Below are 19,857 nucleotides of genomic sequence, written 5' to 3'. Positions count from 1 at the left end.
AAGGTATTGGAGTGGCCATCACAAAACCCTGACCTCAATCCTGTAGAAAATTTGTGGGCAGAACTGAAAAAGCGTGTGCGAGTAAGGAGGCCTACAAACCTGACTCAGTTACACCAGCTCTGTCAGGAGGAATGGGCCAAAATTCACCCAACTTATTGTGGGAAGCTTGTGGAATGCTACCCGAAACATTTGACCCAAGTTAAACAATTTAAAAGGCAATGCTACCAAATACTAATTGAGTGTATGTAAACTTCTGACCCACTGGGAATGTGATGAAATAAATAAAAGTTGAAATAAACAATTATCTACTATTATTCTGACATTTCACATTCTTAAAATAAAGTGGTTATCCTAACTGACCTAAAACAGGGCATTTTTACTTGGATTAAATGTCAGGAATTGTGAAAAACTGAGTTTAAATGTATTTGGCTAAGGTGTATGTAAACTTCCGACTTCAACTGTAACCCCACCCACTTTGCCAAAGCACAGCCCCCACACCACCAGAGGGATATCAACAGACCACCAACATACTACCCTGAGACAAGGCTGAGTATAGCCCACGAAGATCTCCTCCACTACACGAGCCCGAGGGAGCGACAAACTGGACAGGAAGATCACGTCAGTGACTCAACCCACTCAAGTGATGCATCCCTCCTAGGGACGGCATGGAAAGCACCAGTAAGCCAATGAATCAGCCCCCGTAATAGGGTCAAAGGCAGATAATCCCAATTGAGAGACAGGAACCGGCCAGGCAGAGACAGCAAGGGCGGTTTGTCGCTCTTTCCGTTCACCTTCGCACCCCTGGGCCAGACTACACTCAATCATAGGACCTACTGAAGAGATGAGTATTCAGTAAAGACTTAAAGGTTGAGACCGAGTCTGCGTCTCTCACATGGATAGGCAGACCATTCCATAAAAATGGAGCTCTATAGGAGAATGCCCTACCTCCAGCTGTTTGCTTAGAAATTCTAGTGACAATAAGGGGGCCTGCGTCTTGTGACCGTAGCGTACGTGTAGGTATGTATGGCAGGACCAAATCGGAGAGATAGGTAGGAGCAAGCCCATGTAATGCTTTGTAGGTTAGCAGTAAAACCTTGAAATCAGCCCTAGCCTTAACAGGAAGCCAGTGTAGAGAGGCTAGCACTGGAGTAATATGATACAATATTTTGGTTCTAGTCAAGATTCTGGCAGCCATGTTTAGCACTAACTGAAGTTTATTTAGTGCTTTATCTGGGTAGCCGGAGAGTAGAGCATTGCAGTAGTCTAATCTAGAAGTGACAAAAGCATGGATTAGCCTTCTGCATCATTTTTGGACAAAACGTTTCTGATTTTTGCAATGTTACGAACATGGAAAAAAGCTGTCCTTGAAATATTCTTGATATGTTCGTCAAAAGAGAGATCAGGGTCCAGAGTAACGCAGAGGTCCTTCACAGTTGTTTTTTTTGAGACGACTGTACAACCATCAAGATTAATTGTCAGATCCAACAGAAGATCTCTTTGTTTCTTGGGACCTAGAACTAGCATCTCTGTTTTGTCCGAGTTTAAACGTAAAACATTTGCCGCCATCCACTTCCTTATGTCTGAAACACATGCTACCAGGGTAGGCAATATTGGGGCTTCACCATGTTTCATCGAAATGTAGAGCTGTGTGTCGTCCGCATAGCAATTAAAGTTAACATTGTGTTTCTGAATGACATCACCAAGAGGTAAAATATATAGTGAAAACAATAGTGGTCCTAAAACGGAACCTTGAGGAACACCGAAACTTACAATTGATTTGTCAGAGGACAAACCATCCACAGAGACGAACTGATATCTTTCCGACAGATAAGATCTAAACCAGGCAAGAACTTGTCCGTGTAGACCAATTAAGGTTTCAATCTCTCCAAAATAATGTGGTGATCGATGATGTCAAAAGCAGCACTAAGGTCTAGGAGCACGAGGACAGATGCAGAGCCTTGGTCTGACGCCATTAAAAGGTAACTTACCACCTTCACGAGTGCGGTCTCAGTGCTATGATGGGGTCTAAAACTAGACTGAAGCGTTTCGTATACATTATTTGTCTTCAGGAAGGCAGTGACTTGCTGCACAACAGCTTTTTCTAAAAAAAATTAGAGGAATGGGAGATTCGATATAGGCCAATAGTTTTTACATTTTCTGGGTCAAGGTTTGGCTTTTTCAAGAGAGGCTTTATTACTGCCACTTTTAGTGAGTTTTTGTTACACATCCAGTGGATGGGGAGCCTTTTATTATGTTCAACATAGGAGGGCCAAGCACAGGAAGTAGCTTTTTCAGTAGTTTAGTTGGAATAGGGTCCAGTATGCAGCTTGAAGGTTTAGAGGCCATTACTATTTTCATGAATGTGTCAAGAGATATATGATTAAAAAACTTGAGTGCCTCCATTGATCCTAGGTCCTGGCAGTTTTGTGCAGACTCAGGACAGCTGAGCTTTGGAGAAATACGCAGATTCAAGGAGGAGTCCGTAATTAGCTTTCTAATGATCATGATCTTTTTGTTGAAGAAGTTCATGAATTCATCACTGCTGAAGTGAAAGGCATCCTCTCTTGGGGAATTCTGCTTTTTAGTTAGCTTTGCAACAGTATCAAATATAAATTTTGGATTGTTCTTATTCTCCTCAATTAGGTTGGAAAAAGAGGATGATCGAGCAGCAGTGAGGGCTCTTCGATATTGCTCTGTACTTTCTTTCCAAGCTAGTAGGAAGACTTCCAGTTTGGTGGAGGGAGTCTGGAAGGGCCTCTAGAAATCTTTGGGTTGTCTGAGAATTTATAGCACGGCTTTTGATGGTCCTTGGTTGGGGTCTGAGCAAATTGTTTGTTGCGATTGTAAACGTAATAAGATGGTGGTACGATAGTCCAGGGTTATGAGGAAAAACATTTAGATCCACAATATTTATTCCACGGGACAAAACTAGCTCCAGGGTATGACTGTGGCAATGAGTAGGTCCGGAGACATGTTGGACAAAACCCACTGAGTCGATGATGGCTCCGAAAGCCTTTTGGAGTGGGTCTGTGGACTTTTCAATATGAATATTAAAGTCACAAAAATTAGAATATTATCTGCCATGACTACAAGGTCCAATAGGAATTCAGGGAACTCCGTGAGGAACTCTGTATACGGCCCAAAAGGCCTGTAAACAGTAGCTATAAAAATTATTGAGTAGGCTGCATAGATTTCATGACTAGATGCTCAAAAGACGAAAACACAGTCATTTTTGGGGGGGTAAATTGACATTTGCTATCGTAAATGTTAGCAACACCTTCGCCATTGCGGGATGCGCGGGGGATATGGTCACTAGTGTAACCAGGAGTAGAGGCCTCATTTAACACAGTAAATTAATCAGGCTTAAGCCATGTTTCAGTCAGGCCAATCACATCAAGATTATGATCAGTGATTAGTTCATTTACCATAACTGCCTTGGAAGTGAGGGATCTAACATTAAGTAGCCCTATTTTGAGATGTGAGATATCACAATCTCTTTAAGTCATGACAGGAATGGAGGAGGTCTTTATTCCAGTGAGATTGCTAAGGCAAACACTGCCGTGTTTAGTTTTGCTCAACCTAGATCGAGGCACAGACACGGTCTCAATGGGGATAGCTGAGCTGACTACACTGACTGTGCTAGTGGCAGACTCCACTAAGCTGGCAGGCTGGCTAAAAGCATGCTGCCTGGCCTGCACCCTATCTCATTGTGGAGCTAGATGAGTTAGAGACCTGTCTATGTTGGTAGATAAGATGAGAGCACCCCTCCAGCTAGGATGGAGTCAGTCACTCCTCAGCAGGCCAGGCGTGGTCCTGTTTGTGGGTGAGTCCCAGAAAGAGGGCCAATTATCTGCAAATTCTATATTTTGGGAGGGGCAGAAAACAGTTTTCAACCAGCGATTGAGTTGTGAGACTCTGCTGCAGAGCTCATCACTCTCCCTAACTGGGAGGGGGCCCAGCATCGAGCATTACTCGATGCTGACACATCTTTCTAGCTAATTTACATGCTGAAGCTATGTTGCTCTTGGTGACCTCTGACTGTTTTATCCTAACATCGTTGGTGCCGACGTGGATAACAATATCCCTATACTCTCTACACTTGCCAGTTTTTGTCTTAGCCAGCACCATCTTCAGATTAGCCTTTACGTCGGTAGCCCTGCCCCCTGGTAAACAGTGTATGATCGCTGGATGATTCTTTTAAGTCTAATATTGCGGGTAATGGAGTCGCCAATGACTAGGGTTTTCAATTTGTCCGAGCTAATGGTGGGAGGCTTCGGTGGCTCAGACCCCGTAACGGGTGGAGGAGAGACCTGAGAAGGCTTGGCCTCTGACTCCGACTCGTTGCTTAATGGGGAGAACCGGTTGAAAGTTTCTGTCGGCTGAATGAGCGACACTGGTTGAGCATGCCAACATCATTTCTTTCCAGAAGCCTTGAGAAAATTGTCCGGCTGCGGGGTCTGTGCGAGGGGATTTATACTACTATCTGTACTTACTGGTGGTACAGACGCTGTTTCTTCCTTTCCTACACTTACATTGCCCTTGCCTAACGATTGCGTCTAAAGCTGTGCTTGCAGCACGGCTATCCTCACCATAAGGTGATAGTTCTCCTGTTACTACTTAGCTTCGGCTGGTGGAAGTCCTGTAGAACCATGTCCAGATAAAGCGTCTGGGGTGAAAAAGTTGAAAGAAAAAAGTTGAGCGATTAAAAAATATACAAATAACTAAGACGTTGGTAAAATGTGTTAATTTAAGATAGATTAAACGGTTTAAAACTGTCAAGTTTGGCAGGTAGCCAAGCAGCAACAAACAGCGTAGCACAGAGACAAGTGATGCGCTCAAAACGGAAGTAACAAACCTCAAAGTCTGAAACTTTGCATGGCTTCCATTAGGCCCCATCATCTGCAACTAACAACCTCCCAATATCCGTCCGTACCTGAGAGTAAACATCATTGATAATGATTGAGAACAACAGAGGACTAATCACGCTCCCCTGCGGTGTACCGTTATCCACCAGGTAGCTGCCTGATAGAGACTTCCCCACCCTCACCTGGATAGACCTTCCAAACAGGAAATCCTTTATCCAGTTTTACGTTCTTCCTCCTAACCCCATAATATCAAGCTTGATTAACAACCCCTCCTTCCACATCCTATCATACGCCTTCTCCACATCAAAAAAGACAGCTACAACAGTTTCCTTGTTCACCTGAGCCTTCCTGACCTCTGCTTCTAAGCAGAGCACTCGGTCCATAGTTCCCCTCCCCTTCCTGATCCCACTCTGATGTGGCGATACTAGCCCCCTTGTAACGATCCCGGCAGTCTGAGTCGGGTCCTGTCTGTGGACTAGTTTTTCTGCTCGGGATCTCCAGTTTCCCGTGGGTTCTGGAACGCTCCGGGGAGCTCTCTTGATTTCCGCACCTGCATCCCATCAGCAATCTGCACACCTGGTCCTGATCATCACCCTTCTTAGGCTCTGGCCTAACATCCATTCCCTGCCGGATCGTTAGCCATGAACATCAATCTCCCGGAACCTTCACCCAACCCCTGCCTGGTTGTCGGCGGCTGCCGAGCCATTCTTGGATCTACCACTGCACCTCCACCAACTCATCTCCGCCGTCCGCTCTGTCCCCTGGATTATTCTACATCGTTTTTGGAATCTGTTAAATAAATACTCACCTTCGTTTCAACTCACCTTGTCCTGGTCTGCTTCTGGGTTCTGGCTTAGTAAACCGTGACAGAACGATCCGGCCAGTAATGAACCCAGCGGACCTGGACTCTGTTCGCCATGCCATTACCCATCAGGAGAAGATGTTGGGCCATCATAGCACGGAGCTACAGGAGATCGCGTTGGCAGTTCGGAACCTTTCTACCGGCCTGACGGAGGTCCAGAACCAGCGCAAGTTTCCGGTGGAGGATCCACTACCGGTTTCACCCATCTCGCCTGCCGCGTCTGGAGCTGTGTCCTTCCGTGAGCCCAAGGTTCCGACGCCGGATAAATATGAGGGGAGCTGGGAAGATGCCGTTCTTTCCTTATGCAGTGTGGGTTAGTGTTCGATCTACAGCCCTACTCTTATGCCACAGACAAGGCTAGGATAGCCTTTGTGATTGAGTTGCTGCGTGGTCGAGCGCTGGATTGGGCTTCAGCCGTTTGGGAACGACAAGACCCCTGCATGGCTTCATACCAGGGGTTCACGGCCGAGATGAGGAAGCTCTTCGACCATTCCGTCCGAGGGAGGGACGCAGCTAGGCGCCTGTTTTCGCTTCACCAAGGAACTCGCAGCGTGGCCGACTTCGTGATCGAGTTCAAGACGTTGGCTGTGGAGAGTGGGTGGAATGAGGAGTCTCTGCAAGCGGCCTTTTACCAGGGTCTGTCGGAGCAGCTCAAGGATGAGTTGATCTCCTATCCGGAGCCTAGTGACCTGGACAGCTTGGTAGCCTTGTCTATTCGGGTGGATAATCGAGTCCGAGAGCGAAGGAGGGAGAAGCAATGGGGTCCGTCCAATCGATCAGCTTCTCAGTTCCCAGTCGGGTCGGGTGGTGGACCAGAACACGTCGATCATTCTCCACCACAAAGGATTAGTGGAGAGGTCCTCTCTCCCGATTCTGAACCCATGCAAGTGGGGCGGCACGGGTTAACCAAGGAGGAGCGTCAACATAGACGTAAGACCAACTGCTGCCTCTACTGTGGTAGCTCGGGACATTACATCTCCACTTGTTCCCGGCGGTCGTCAAACTGCCCGGCTCGCTAAAGTTGGGAGGACTTTTAGCGAGCCAGTTTCAACCTCTCAGTACCTCTGTCAGATCCCGTTTCCCGGCTACCCTTGTGAACAGGAATCAGAGCTTAGCGATTAACGCTTTTGATCGATTCAGGTGCCGATGGAAGCTTTCTTGATGCCGAGTTGGTGGAACAGCTGGGGCTTTCCAAGGAGCAATTGCCGGAAGCCATTGAAGCGACCACTCTGAACGGCAGTAGTCTGGCACGTATCACGATGAGGACTGAACCGGTTAAGATGCTGTTGTCGGGGAATCATTCGGAGATGATTTCATTCTTCATTCTGCCGTCTTCCCATGTTCCTCTGGTCCTTGGATACCCCTGGCTGAAGGAACACAATCCCACGTTCGATTGGGTGACGGGCAAGGTAACGAGTTGGAGCCTTGATTGTCATGCTAACTGTCTCAAGACTGCCTGTCCCCATTCGGTTCCCAGTCAGGTGATTGAGGCTAAACCCCCAGATTTGTCCCTGGTTCCCGAGACATATCACGATTTGGGGAAGTGTTCAGTAAGCAGAAGGCTCTGTCACTCCCTCCCCACCGACCATATGATTGTGCCATCAACCTGTTCCCTGGAGCTGTCTACCCCAAGGGAAGGTTATACAGTATCTCCCGCCCTGAACGTGAGGCTTTGGAGACCTACATCAAGGAGTCCCTAGCTGCTGGTCTCGTTCGTCCCTCGTCATCACCCCTGGGGGCAGGATTCTTCTTTGTGGGTAAGAAGGATGGCTCTCTTCGACCGTGTATTGATTATCGGGGGTTGAATGACATCACGGTCAAGAACAAGTATCCCCTGCCCTTGATGAGTTCTGCCTTCGACTCCTTACAGGGTGCTACGGTGTTCACCAAGCTAGACCCTACGCAATGCGTATCACATCGGTCCGGATCAGAGAGGGAGACGAGTGGTTGACGGGTTTCAATACACCGATGGGTCACTCGAGTATCAGGTGATGCCGTTTGGACTGACCAATGCTCCAGCGGTATTCCAGAGTATGGTGAACGACGTCCTGAGAGATATGATCGGTCTCTTTGTGTTTGTTTACCTGGATGACATTCTGATCTTCTCGAAGGAACCTTCCCGACCACGTCCAGCATGTCCGGCAGGTTCTGCAGCGATTGTTGGAGAATCGCCTGTTCGTGAAGGCCGAGAAGTGCGAGTTTCACGCCCACACGACATCCTTTCTCGGGTACATCATCTCCAGGGGAGAGATTAGGATGGACCAGGAGAAGGTTAGAGCGGTTCTGGAATGGGCCCAGCCCGGTACGAGATTGCAGCTCCAGAGATTTTTTTTTTTTTTTAATTTCTACCGCAGATTCATCCGGGATTACAGCCGTGTGGCCGCTCCGTTAACGGCCTTGACTTCCAGTATCAGGAGCTTCAAGTGGAATCCGGAGGCGGATCGAGCGTTTCTGGATTTGAAGAGGCGATTCACCAACGCACCGATTCTCTCTCAACCGGACACGGCCCGTCAGTTCGTCGTTGAAGTGGACGCGTCTGATGTGGGAGTTGGCGCCATCCTGTCGCAGCGATGCTCCACGGACAGTAAACTCCATCCCTGCGCCTACTACTCTCGTCGCCTTTCGCCTGCGGAGAGGAATTACGATGTGGGTAACCGGGAGCTTCTCGCGGTGAAACTTGCCTTGGAGGAGTGGCGCCACTGGTTGGAGGGGGCGGAGCAGCCGTTTATTGTCTGGACTGACCACAAGAATCTTGCTTACGTGCAATCGGCTAGACGTCTCAACTCCCCGTCCAGGCCAGGTGGTCGTTGTTTTTCGGACGATTCAATTTTTCCCTGACGTTCCGACCTGGATCTAAGAACGGCAAGGCGGGACGCCTTGTCTCGGATGTTCTCCAAGACGGAGGAGAGTGGGTCCAAGACCGAGACAATTCTCCCCCGGAACTGCGTCGTGGGAGCTGTTAGGTGGAAGATTGAGGAGGAGGTGATGGCGGCTCTTCGGACGCAGCCCGGTCCCGTAACGGTCCACCCGGTCGGTTGTTTGTGCCTGAGTCGGTTCGTCCTGCGGTCCTCAAATGGTCCCACGCCAGCAAGATGGCTTGTCACCCTGGCGTGGCTCGGACGATGGCGTTTCTTCGCAGACGTTTTGGTGGCCTGCCATGGCCGAGGATACTCTGGGTTATGTTGCTGCCTGTCCAGTGTGTGCGCAGAATAAGAGTACCAATCGGCCCAGCTCTGGACTACTTCACCCCCTTCCTATTCCCCGGCGACCATGGTCGCATCTGGCCCTGGACTTTGTCACTGGGTTGCCCGCTTCTGAGGGGAACACGGTCGTTCTGACTATCGTGGACAGATTCAGCAAGTTCGCCCACTTTGTGCCAATTGCCAAGCTTCCCTCTGCCTCGGAGACGTCCGAGATCCTGGTTAGGGAGGTTTTCAGGGTCCACGGGTTGCCCAGTGATATCGTTTCCGACCGTGGCCCTCAGTTTACCTCTGCTGTCTGGAAGTCCTTCTGTTTGGCCATTGGAGCTACAGTCAGTCTCACATCTGGTTTTCACCCCCAATCTAATGGTCAGGCGGAGAGAGCCAACCAGAAGATGGAATCCACGCTACGCTGCCTGGCCTCTTCCAACCCCACCTCCTGGGTCTCTCAGTTGCCTTGGGTTGAGTATGCCCACAATACTCTCCCTACATCTGCCACTGGGATGTCTCCCTTCCAGTGCCTGTATGGCTACCAACCTCCCTTGTTCCCTTCTCAGGAGAAGGAGCTCTCAGTGCCTTCTGTTCAGGCCCATATTCGTCGTTGCCACCGGACCTGGCATCGGGCCAGAAAGGCACTCCTTAGAGTTTCGGACCGGTATCAGCTCCAGGCGAATCGTCGCCGGATCCCCGCTCCCACCTACACCATCGGAGATAGGGTCTGGTTGGCACACGGGATCTTCCTTTACGGACTGAGTCTAGGAAGTTGTTACCGAAGTTCATTGGTCCGTTTGTGGTGGAGAAGGTGATCAATCCGGTGGCAGTTCGACTCAAACTCCCGAGGACGCTCAGAGTCCATCCCACCTTTCATGTCTCCTGCCTCAAGCCTGTTTTCCTCAGTCCTCTGTTGCCTCCTCCGCCTCCTCCTCCTCCTCCTCGGATGATCGGAGGTGGTCCTGCCTACACGGTGCGACGCATCATGGATTCCAGACGGCGGGGCCGGGGTTTCCAGTATCTCGTGGACTGGGAGGGGTATGGTCCTGAAGAGAGGAGTTGGATTCCGCGGCGACAGATCCTAGATGCTGACCTCATCCGTGACTTCTACCGCCTCCATCCTGGCGCTCCGGGAGTCCGCCCGGTGGCGTTCGTCGGAGGGGGGGGTACTGTAACGATCCCGGCAGTCTGAGTCGGGTCCTGTCTGTGGACTAGTTTTTCTGCTCGGGATCTCCAGTTTCCCGTGGGTTCTGGAACGCTCCGGGGAGCTCTCTTGATTTCCGCACCTGCATCCCATCAGCAATCTGCACACCTGGTCCTGATCATCACCCTTCTTAGGCTCTGGCCTAACATCCATTCCCTGCCGGATCGTTAGCCATGAACATCAATCTCCCGGAACCTTCACCCAACCCCTGCCTGGTTGTCGGCGGCTGCCGAGCCATTCTTGGATCTACCACTGCACCTCCACCAACTCATCTCCGCCGTCCGCTCTGTCCCCTGGATTATTCTACATCGTTTTTGGAATCTGTTAAATAAATACTCACCTTCGTTTCAACTCACCTTGTCCTGGTCTGCTTCTGGGTTCTGGCTTAGTAAACCGTGACACCCCTGCTCTCCAGGAAGTAAGTTATACTCTCCGTAATCATACATTCCATAATCAGTTGTTTTTTCTTCTGCTTCTTCTGCTTCTGCTGCTTCTGCTGCTTCTTCTTTTTCTTCAGTGAGGTTTAACGGCGGTTGGCACCCAATATGTTGCATTACTGCCCCAACTGAACTATAGTATAGATCCATCATTACACTTTGTGATACAAAATGGGAAGGTGAACCGAAAAATAAACACATGCTGTAACTCTTCTGAAGTCAAATCTCATACCCCCAAGTACTTCTCTGGAGCTGCCACCACAACATCTATTTTCTGTAGCTCAGTTGGTAGAGCATGGCGCTTGCAATGCCAGGGTTGTGGGTTCGTTTCCCACGGGGGGCCAGTATGAAAATGTATGCACTCACTCTGGATAAGAGTGTCTGCTAAATGACTAAAATGTAAATGTAAAATGCTTACGTTCCATCTCCGTGGTACAGTTGATAACCATTGCTATGAACGCTAAGAAGCCAACCTTACTGAAACATATGTCACTCATTGGGCTATCCTTCTGTTCTGACACAGATCTACTATTCACAGGGATCCTCTCAGAATCCCTCACCCTTGATCCACCCTCCTCTACTTTTTCACTGCCTCAGCATACGACACCTTCTGCACTACTCTGACCTTGGCCACCTCAACCTGCCTCTCTCGCACTGGACACCTCCAATCCCCAGCAACATGGGCACCCCTACAGTTGACACACAACTTTTCAACCGAAACTACACATTCCTCTGTCCCATGTCCTCCTGCACACTTCCCACATCTTGGAATCTCCCTCCTACACACTGCTGTGACATGCCCATAAACATGACACCTATAACACCACAGTGGATTTGGCACAAAAGCTCTAACAGCATAATTAATATATCCTAACATTATTTGTCAGGTAAAAACTAAATCAAAGCGCAAAAGAACACTTCTGTTTCACCAAGCTCTCCGCCGGGTCTGCATCGCACCAAACAGCGGGCATCATAAACACCAGGAATGTTCAACTTCAATTGCTCCACACTTAACGTTACCCCAGAAATTGCTCCCTTCAATAGTGCCCTGTACCTAAGTGTAAAGCAAGATACAGGTCTTTCCCCAAGTTGCGTCGCATGGAGCGCCTGTTGCCTCTGATCTGAAAAAATAATATAATAATATAATATGCCACTTAGCAGACGCTTTTATCCAAAGCAACTTACAGTCATGTGTGCATACATTTTTATGTATGGGTGGTCCCGGGGATCGAACCCACTACCCTGGCGTTACAAGCGCCATGCTCTACCAATTGAGCTACAGAGTACCACTAACAAACATCACAAGTCCACCTCGGGTTACCTTCACCGACTCAACAGCACCCACCAGTCCACCCAACCTGAGACGACCCATGGATCAGCCAAAAGGCCTGGATCCACCCTCTTAAAAAATCTAATTCCCACTGGACCAAACTTATCTCTATCATAACCATGTCCAACGATGCAAGGCTTGGGCTCCGAGCTCCTCACCACACCTTCCACCTCTTCCATTTCACCTCCAAAACTCAAACTGGTGTCTGGCTCACTCTGTTTGAACTTGACACCAATCTTCCTCGACATACCCTCTCCCTTGTTATTGCTAGCTTCAACAGATTCACACCCATCCTCTGCCTCTCTCAGTCTTTTCAACCTCATCTCTCTTTCTCTCCAATCCTCCTCCCTTAACCAATTACCCGACTACTTCTGACAATATTTTCCACTTTTCCAGGTCGAAATCTCTTTCTTGCCTCCTCGAGGGCCATACTAAGCCATGAACTCGACCTACAGTCGTCCACTATCCGCAGGTCCTTTCAGCCATTCCTTGTGCTTGAGTTTTGCCTCTGATCTAGCTGGTAGCTATAGTCCAGAGTTGGAAAATGACTGGTTGGATAGAAGTTTCTCTGTAAAATACAAATAAACACTTCAGCAATAAATGGGTGTGATCATTTACCCAATTATCTTCTTTATTGATTTTCTTTATTCAGATTTAAAGCTTTAATGAGGATACATAGTACTAGCCTAAACATTATAAATATTGTGATAATATTCTTATTACGAAAATAAAATGGAAATTGTCATGCATTGTGCACATGTTCAGTGTGCACCTCTCCCCCAACATCAGAAAGACAAAGGAGCTGATCGTGGACTACAGGAAATGGAGGGCTGAGCACACCTCCATTCACATTGACGGGCTGTAGTGGAGTATGTTGAGAGCTTCAAGTTCCTCAGTGTCCACATCACTAAGGATCTATCATGGTCCACACACAATCGTGAAGAGGGGCACGACAATGCCTCTTCCCCCTCGGGAGGCTGAAAAGATTTGGCATGGGCCCGCAGATCCTCAAAAAGTTCTACAGCTGCACCATTGAGAGCATCTTGACCGGATGCATCACCGCTTGGTATGGCAACTGCTTGGCATCCGACCGCAAGGCGCTACAGAGGGTAGTGCGTATGGCCCCGTGCATCACTGGGGCCGAGCTCCCTGCCATCCAGGACCTCTATACCAGGTGATGTCAGAGGAAGGCCCTAAAAATTGTCAAAGACTCCAGTCACCCAAGTCATAGACTGTTCTCTCTGCTACCGAAAGGCAAGCAGAACCAGTAGGACCCTGAACAGCTTCTGCCCCCAAGCCATAAGATTGCTAAATAGTTAGTTAAATAGTTAACCAAATAGCTATCCGGACTATCTGCATTGACCCTTTTTGCACTAAAATATTTTACTCATCACATACGCTGCTGCTACTGTTTATTATCTGTCGCTTTATTCCTAGATATACAATATGTACATATCTACCTCAATTACCTTGTATCCCTCGGTACTGGTACTCCGTGTATATAGCCAAGTTATTGTTACTCATTGTGTATTTATTATTACATGTTTTACTTTTCTATTATTTCTCTATTTTCTTTCTCTCTGCATTGTTGGGAAGGGCCGTAAGTAAAGCATTTCACTGTTAGTCTACACAAGTTGTATACAAAGCATTTGACCAATAACATTTGATTTAATTTTGTTCATACTGCTGAGAGGTCAAAATTATTCTCTTTTGGATTATATAGCTAGCTATACAGTTTTTCCTTGAAAAACTATTGTCTGAGTGGTCCGCACCCTCATGTTGCACTAAAAAGATTTTCCTGATGTTTGACATTTTATGAAAAACCATCATTACCCAGCATCCACCGCTAAACGTTCCTTCCGGTTTGTCCGCCATTAAAGAAAGCAGGTAAGAATTTGATGAAGAATTACTATCATCTGAAATCTTTACAAAATCATTGTCATCCTTCGTTTATCAGCAATTCTTATAGAACTAACATAAGGTTTAGTTGTTACCAAAAGCATGGCGCCAATATTGTAATGATAAATAATATAATTTAGCGGTAACGTCACCGGAAAGTTGCTGCGCTTACATGACTTCTTTCCCTACACATGAGAATCGTATCATATCGCCTTGTTGCTGGAGTTTCGTAACGAGCCGCTCTTTACAGTTAGATGACATGCATGTCCTTGTCTAATATAGTCATTTTCCTCGGCAGAAGTAAGCAACTACTAGATAACTACGTTAGTTAGCTATCTAGCTAACATTACTAGCATTCTGTCTGTTATAACAGCCATATTTGGTTAACGTTCGCTAACTTGCTTAATCAAGAGGCATACACCTCAATACGTTAACACTGCTTGTTGAGCTAGCTTTAGTGGCTTGTGTAGCAACTCCGCCACTTTTAACATTTGGGTTATTATGAAGTATTTAGTGATGACCTACACAGTTTGTAATGTTATGATTTCATGTCTACTATTCACTAGTTACCACAGCCACAAAATCATAAAACCCGCCCATTTATACAATTTATCTTAGGGTGTGTTGTTGAATTCACTCTGTAGTGCTAGTGTGCGTTCTGGGTGTTCGTAAATTCAGAGTGGTGTCAGATTGTCGGTTTGTAAATTCAGAGCGTTTCGTGCTCTCGCCGCGTTCAGAACGCACACTGGACGCTCTGGCTGAGGAGTAGGGTTGATCCGACCATTCTGACCTCACAGCTGCAGTCAAGCACTCAAACTAACTGGCTAACGTTGGCTAGCTACTTCCAGACACAAATGAGAGAATCTCACTCACTCAGACCATTTTACTCACCCAAGCTAGGCTGGACACATGACATTTTAAACACTTTTTTTCTGATAACTAGTAAATTGCATCCGCCATGGAGCCCAGTTTCAAAATATTACTATATGTCCCAGCTGCTTGCCATAATTTTGAAGTAATGGTGAAAAAACAGGCCTTATTTTAGGTCATTTATCACCCTGCCAGCTCCTATTAGTTCTATTGAGCACTGTGGCACCAACTCGCCTTCCGAACGCTCTATTCCCAGCCCATTGTTCTACGTCTTAATGCCTGCTAAGCTATTGTTGGCGATGAGAGCTGCCCATGTTGAACTCGGAGGCTTACCTCCGGTAACTTATTATTAACAATGTTACGGCTACTTGGTGCGCAAACTCACTGTTCGCCTGTGTACACGTTATTGTGACCCACAGTGCTAACGATGGCTGGCACATAGCCGTCAAACATTTTCTGGTGATGGTAAATCATATTTTTTTCAGAAAAAGGTGTAAACCTGAACAAAATACATGTCCCTGTACTCTGTTTCAAGACGTGGCTGATTTTAAACAGCCAGAAAGAATACATTTTTTAAATTAAGAAATAACCTTTTTTGGCGATTTGTTGTTTCTAAATGGCTGCAGGGTGATTTGATATGCGTCGAAATCTGTTTGTTCATAGGCATCGAATTGAGCGACTGCTTCGCAGGTTCACTGAGTTGCAAACCAAATGGATAGGTCTAGCGCATTGATTTGTAGATCTGACGCAGTTGCTACCTCAGATTATGAGCCTAGCAAGTGTCACAAATGAGCTATGTAGTGCCCACAGAAGGCCACAGGGAGGAGCAAGAGAGTTATAAACCCATACAGTTGTTTTGCCTTAAAAACCCTAAACTTACGTATAACCTATTTTAGCCTTAACCCTAACTGGTAAAAAATGCACCTATAGCTGTAATGGTCACCATTTTCTAACCCTAAACCTGACTTGTAACACAATGCACCTATAGCTGTAATGGTCACGGTAATTCTAACCCTAACCGGTAACACAATGCACCTATAGCTGTAATGGTCACCATTTTTCTAACCATAACCCTAGGTATAACCTATTTTAGCTGTAACCCCTTGTAAGTCACTCTGGATAAGAGCGTCTGCTAAATGATGAAAATGAATAGGTATAACCTATTTTAGCCTTAACCCGAATTATTGGGTAGGGTAGCCTAGAACACTTTCAGAAACTATTTTTGTAATAATATTATGTTAGTAAATACCATTATAGTACTAAATAGCATTTTGATTGTTTAAAAAAAACAACCTATGAGCATTTTTGTTATTTTATTATATTTATTATTGCAAGGCAGAGCACTTGATAAACAAGCCACATTTTATTTTTCAAATGTGGTTTGAGCTGGGTGTGACCTAGTAACCTATATGTGAAAGTCCAGCAATTGGCTGGGGTAGGTGGGGCAGGTTTGAGACTGAGAAAAATACACTATTTCTCAGCTGCCTCACCAATTTCTATGTGAATTAATAACTTTGAATTGCTAAATATTTCCAATAGATGGCAGCATAAGACCACAAAGCATCAGTTATAGGCTATAGCAGCAATATGATTGACATAAAATGGCATGCACCCAAAGACTATGTTCCATGATTTTCTAAAATGGTGAGCAAAAAAATAGTGACTATACTAGGTATTGAACCCCGGCCAAATAATAACTAGTCAGATGCGCTAACCTCAACCCTAGTAGACATGCATTATAAAAACACCCTCTTAACGTATCATATTGGAAGTAAACGGCCTCGGAATGGAAAAGACGAGTGCGTCTTCCACCCCAACAACAAATTACATAATGCAACCCTTGCGGTTAGCAAATTTACCTCTTTCATGACCCTCGCTTGCGCGAGAAGGCAGAGTGCTCGCTGCCACTGATGGCACAAGCTTTTGGCGGGGCTTGTTGAGTTGGCTACTTTTGCGAGAAGGCAGAGCGGGTTGTTGCTGGTTGATGAATTTGACAATGTATGTACTAGGAAATATGTTTTTGTCGACCAGAGGTGACTGAATGACTGTTCAGGCTTATTGCTAATCGTTATAGTAATGAAGTATAATTTCTAAACAGGAGCATAAAAACAGGTAATAAACATGAATCATTATATTACTTCACAGTAATCTGTTAAATGCTTTTTCAGTCCTTCCTCTTTCGTTAGCAGTGTGGAAAGAGACAGAAAAAAGTGCGCGCAGGAGTTTTCCTGTGAGGGGAGTGGTGTATCCAGGGAGAGAACTAAACTAATCTTCTGAAATTTCATTTGTGGTCTTATGCTGCAATCGATTGGAATCATTTAGCAACTGCGGTAGTACTGAATAAAGTATATCCTTACTAAAGTAGTAATTACTCAGAATTGCACAATATAAAATGTTCTAGTTCATTTAATCACTTACAACCATAAAATAACAGATTTTATCTCCATCTCTTCATTTAAAGACTCAATCATGGACACTCTTACTGACAATTGTTCCTGCTTCGCGTGTTGTATTGTTGTCTCTACCTTCTTGCCCTTTGTGCTGTTGTCTGTGCCCAATAATGTTTGTACCATGTCTTGTGCTTCTACCATGTTGTGCTGCTGCCATGTTGTGTTGCTACCATGTTGTTTTCATGCTGGGTTGCCACCATGCTGTGTTGTCCTGTGTTGCTTCCATACTTATGTTGTCGTCTTAGGTCTCTCTTTATGTAGTGTTGTCTCGTTGTGATGTGTGTTTGGTCCTATATACAGTTGAAGTCGGAAGTTTACATACACCTTAGCCAAATACATTTAAACTCAGTTTTTCACAATTCTTGACATTTAATCCTAGTAATAATTCCCTGTCTTAGGTCGGTCAGGATCACCACTTTATTTTAAGAATGTGAAATGTCAGAATAATAGTAGATAATTGTTTATTTCAACTTTTATTTATTTCATCACATTCCCAGTGGGTCAGAAGTTTACATACACTCAATTAGTATTTGGTAGCATTGCCTTTTAAATTGTTTAACTTGGGTCAAATGTTTCGGGTAGCATTCCACAAGCTTCCCACAATAAGTTGGGTGAATTTTGGCCCATTCCTCCTGACAGAGCTGGTGTAACTGAGTCAGGTTTGTAGGCCTCCTTACTCGCACACGCTTTTTCAGTTCTGCCCACAAATTTTCTACAGGATTGAGGTCAGGGTTTTGTGATGGCCACTCCAATACCTTGACTTTGTTGTCCTTAAGCCATTTTGCCACACATTTTGAAGTATGCTTGGGGTCATTGTCCATTTGGTAGACCCATTTGCGACCAAGCTTTAACTTCCTGACTGATGTCTTGAGATGTTGCTTCAATATATCCACATCATTTTCCTTCCTCATGATGCCATCTATTTTGTGAAGTGTACCATTTCCTCCTGCAGCAAAGCACCTCCACACATGATGCTGCCACCCCCAGTGCTTCACGGTTGGGATGGTGTTCTTCGGCTTGCAAGCCACCCCCTTTTTCCTCCAAACATAACGATGGTCATTATGGCCAAACAATTGTAATTTTGTTTAATCAGACCAGAGGACATTCCTCTGGTAACTTAACTTCAGTTCTTTCTTTCCACAGACATGGCCATCAGGTATCCTATGGCCGTGGGCCTTAGCAAAGGCCACCCAGTAACCAAGAATGTGACCGCGCCGAAACATGCTCGTAGGCGAGGGGTGAGTTAATCTGAATGGATAGAAACATGACACCCACATGTAGTGTCGTATTGGTAGAGTCCATCAGGTCACTACGTCCTCAGGTAAAGGGTCAAGACCAGGGTTATTCAATTCCGGTCCTGGAGGGCCGAAACACCTCTGTTTTTCATCCTCTCCTTCTAATCAGGGGCTAATTCAGACCTGGGACACCAGGTGAGTGCAATTAACTACCAGGTAGAAATAAAAAACAGAAGTGTTTCGGCCCTCCAGGACCGGAATTGAAGAACCCTGGTCTAGACTATGGATCCTTTGCCACAGGTTGTTTGCTTGACCTAGAACTGCTGGGTGCTAGTTCAAATTTGTGTTCTAATCCCATTGCTGCCACCAGTGTAGTGATTGAGGGCCGGGGTTCAGGATTCGCTTCGGCTGTCTCCCCTACATCATTGACATGCATACATATGTTCTGACACAAAGTAGATGACCACATCAAATGGTTGCACCTGTTATTATATGAGATAATGGGTCCAGTGGTCCACAATATGGCTGGAACATAAGCCACAGTTACTGTTGGTTCTAATGCATGCATCTAACCCAGTGTCTCTTCACTGATTTGTATTTCAGCGTCTGACCAAGCACAGCAAGTTTGTGCGTGACATGATCCGTGAGGTGTGCGGCTTCGCCCCCTACGAGAGACGCGCCATGGAGTTGCTGAAGGTTTCCAAGGACAAGCGTGCCCTCAAGTTCATCAAGAAGAGGGTATGTATGATACCCCCGCTACTAACCTGGCTGGGTGTATTTGTGTTGGTATTGGCAGCATGGATGCATTTGTCCCATGTCAGTTACTGTTGCTTTCTGCAGCTGCTCTCTTGTGACAGTTTGAGAACAAAATAAGTACATTTTTCAAACCGAACAGATTTTGTATTACCCCATTGATTTTGAACTAGACACCTGTTTGGGAATGTCTAGCATTTTGTGCAGCTGTCTGAAATGTGATGGACTGTTTCCTCTGTAGAGTATTTATTGGCAAGATGCATCAAAACTATTGGATCAGTATAATTATTATCCTATAGTTTGTCCAATCATTTAATTCAAAACAAAAGCAAGGGAAGTTTTGCATTATGGAACTGCTAGCCCCATATTTGTTGATTACTGTCCCAGAGACATGCTTCAGTGCTTATTTCATCCTGAGCATGGTAGTTAACCTGCTGTGAAAGTTTCAGATGCGTTTGTTGGGTTTTCCCTGTTGCACATTCTAATGTGTGTTTGCTCCACAGATTGGAACTCACATCCGCGCCAAGAGAAAGAGGGAAGAGCTCAGCAATGTCCTAGCTGCCATGAGGAAAGCAGCTGCCAAGAAGGATTAAGCGGTTCTTGCAAATAAATATTTGTATTTAAGAAAATTGAAAGTTTTCAGTTCCTTTGTTTCTAATTTTAGAACGACTAAGTGGTACTATGCTTAGCAATGGGCTTGGACTGTTTGAACTACTTTTCTCAATCTGCAGAGGGGAGAGATTTCCATTTATCCTTGAGCA

The 19,857-nt window shown here is 46.0% G+C and overlaps 1 protein-coding gene across 1 annotated transcript; it reads left to right on the top strand.

Moving 5' to 3' along the window:
* Nucleotides 1-13,705: 13,705 nt before the first annotated feature.
* LOC121540396 (60S ribosomal protein L36) lies at nt 13,706-19,725 on the top strand. The gene is made up of 4 exons (XM_041849240.1): nt 13,706-13,776; nt 18,252-18,346; nt 18,947-19,081; nt 19,600-19,725. The coding sequence occupies exons 2-4, from the start codon at nt 18,254-18,256 to the stop codon at nt 19,687-19,689; spliced, it is 318 nt and encodes a 105-aa protein (XP_041705174.1). The 5' UTR covers nt 13,706-13,776; nt 18,252-18,253; the 3' UTR covers nt 19,690-19,725.
* Nucleotides 19,726-19,857: the final 132 nt, after the last annotated feature.

This window comes from Coregonus clupeaformis, chromosome 26, assembly GCF_020615455.1.
Source record: "Coregonus clupeaformis isolate EN_2021a chromosome 26, ASM2061545v1, whole genome shotgun sequence".
Classification (NCBI taxonomy): domain Eukaryota; kingdom Metazoa; phylum Chordata; class Actinopteri; order Salmoniformes; family Salmonidae; genus Coregonus; species Coregonus clupeaformis.
This window is presented reverse-complemented; position numbering and strand designations above follow the sequence as displayed.

Excerpts from the sequence above, each read along its gene's own strand:
- LOC121540396 (XM_041849240.1), top strand. The coding sequence starts at position 18,254 with ATGGCCATCAGGTATCCTATGGCCGTGGGCCTTAGCAAAGGCCACCCA. Across the intron at positions 18,347-18,946 it reads AACATGCTCGTAGGCGAGGG|CGTCTGACCAAGCACAGCAA; the intron begins GTGAGTTAATCT and ends TTTGTATTTCAG. Across the intron at positions 19,082-19,599 it reads TCAAGTTCATCAAGAAGAGG|ATTGGAACTCACATCCGCGC; the intron begins GTATGTATGATA and ends TTTGCTCCACAG.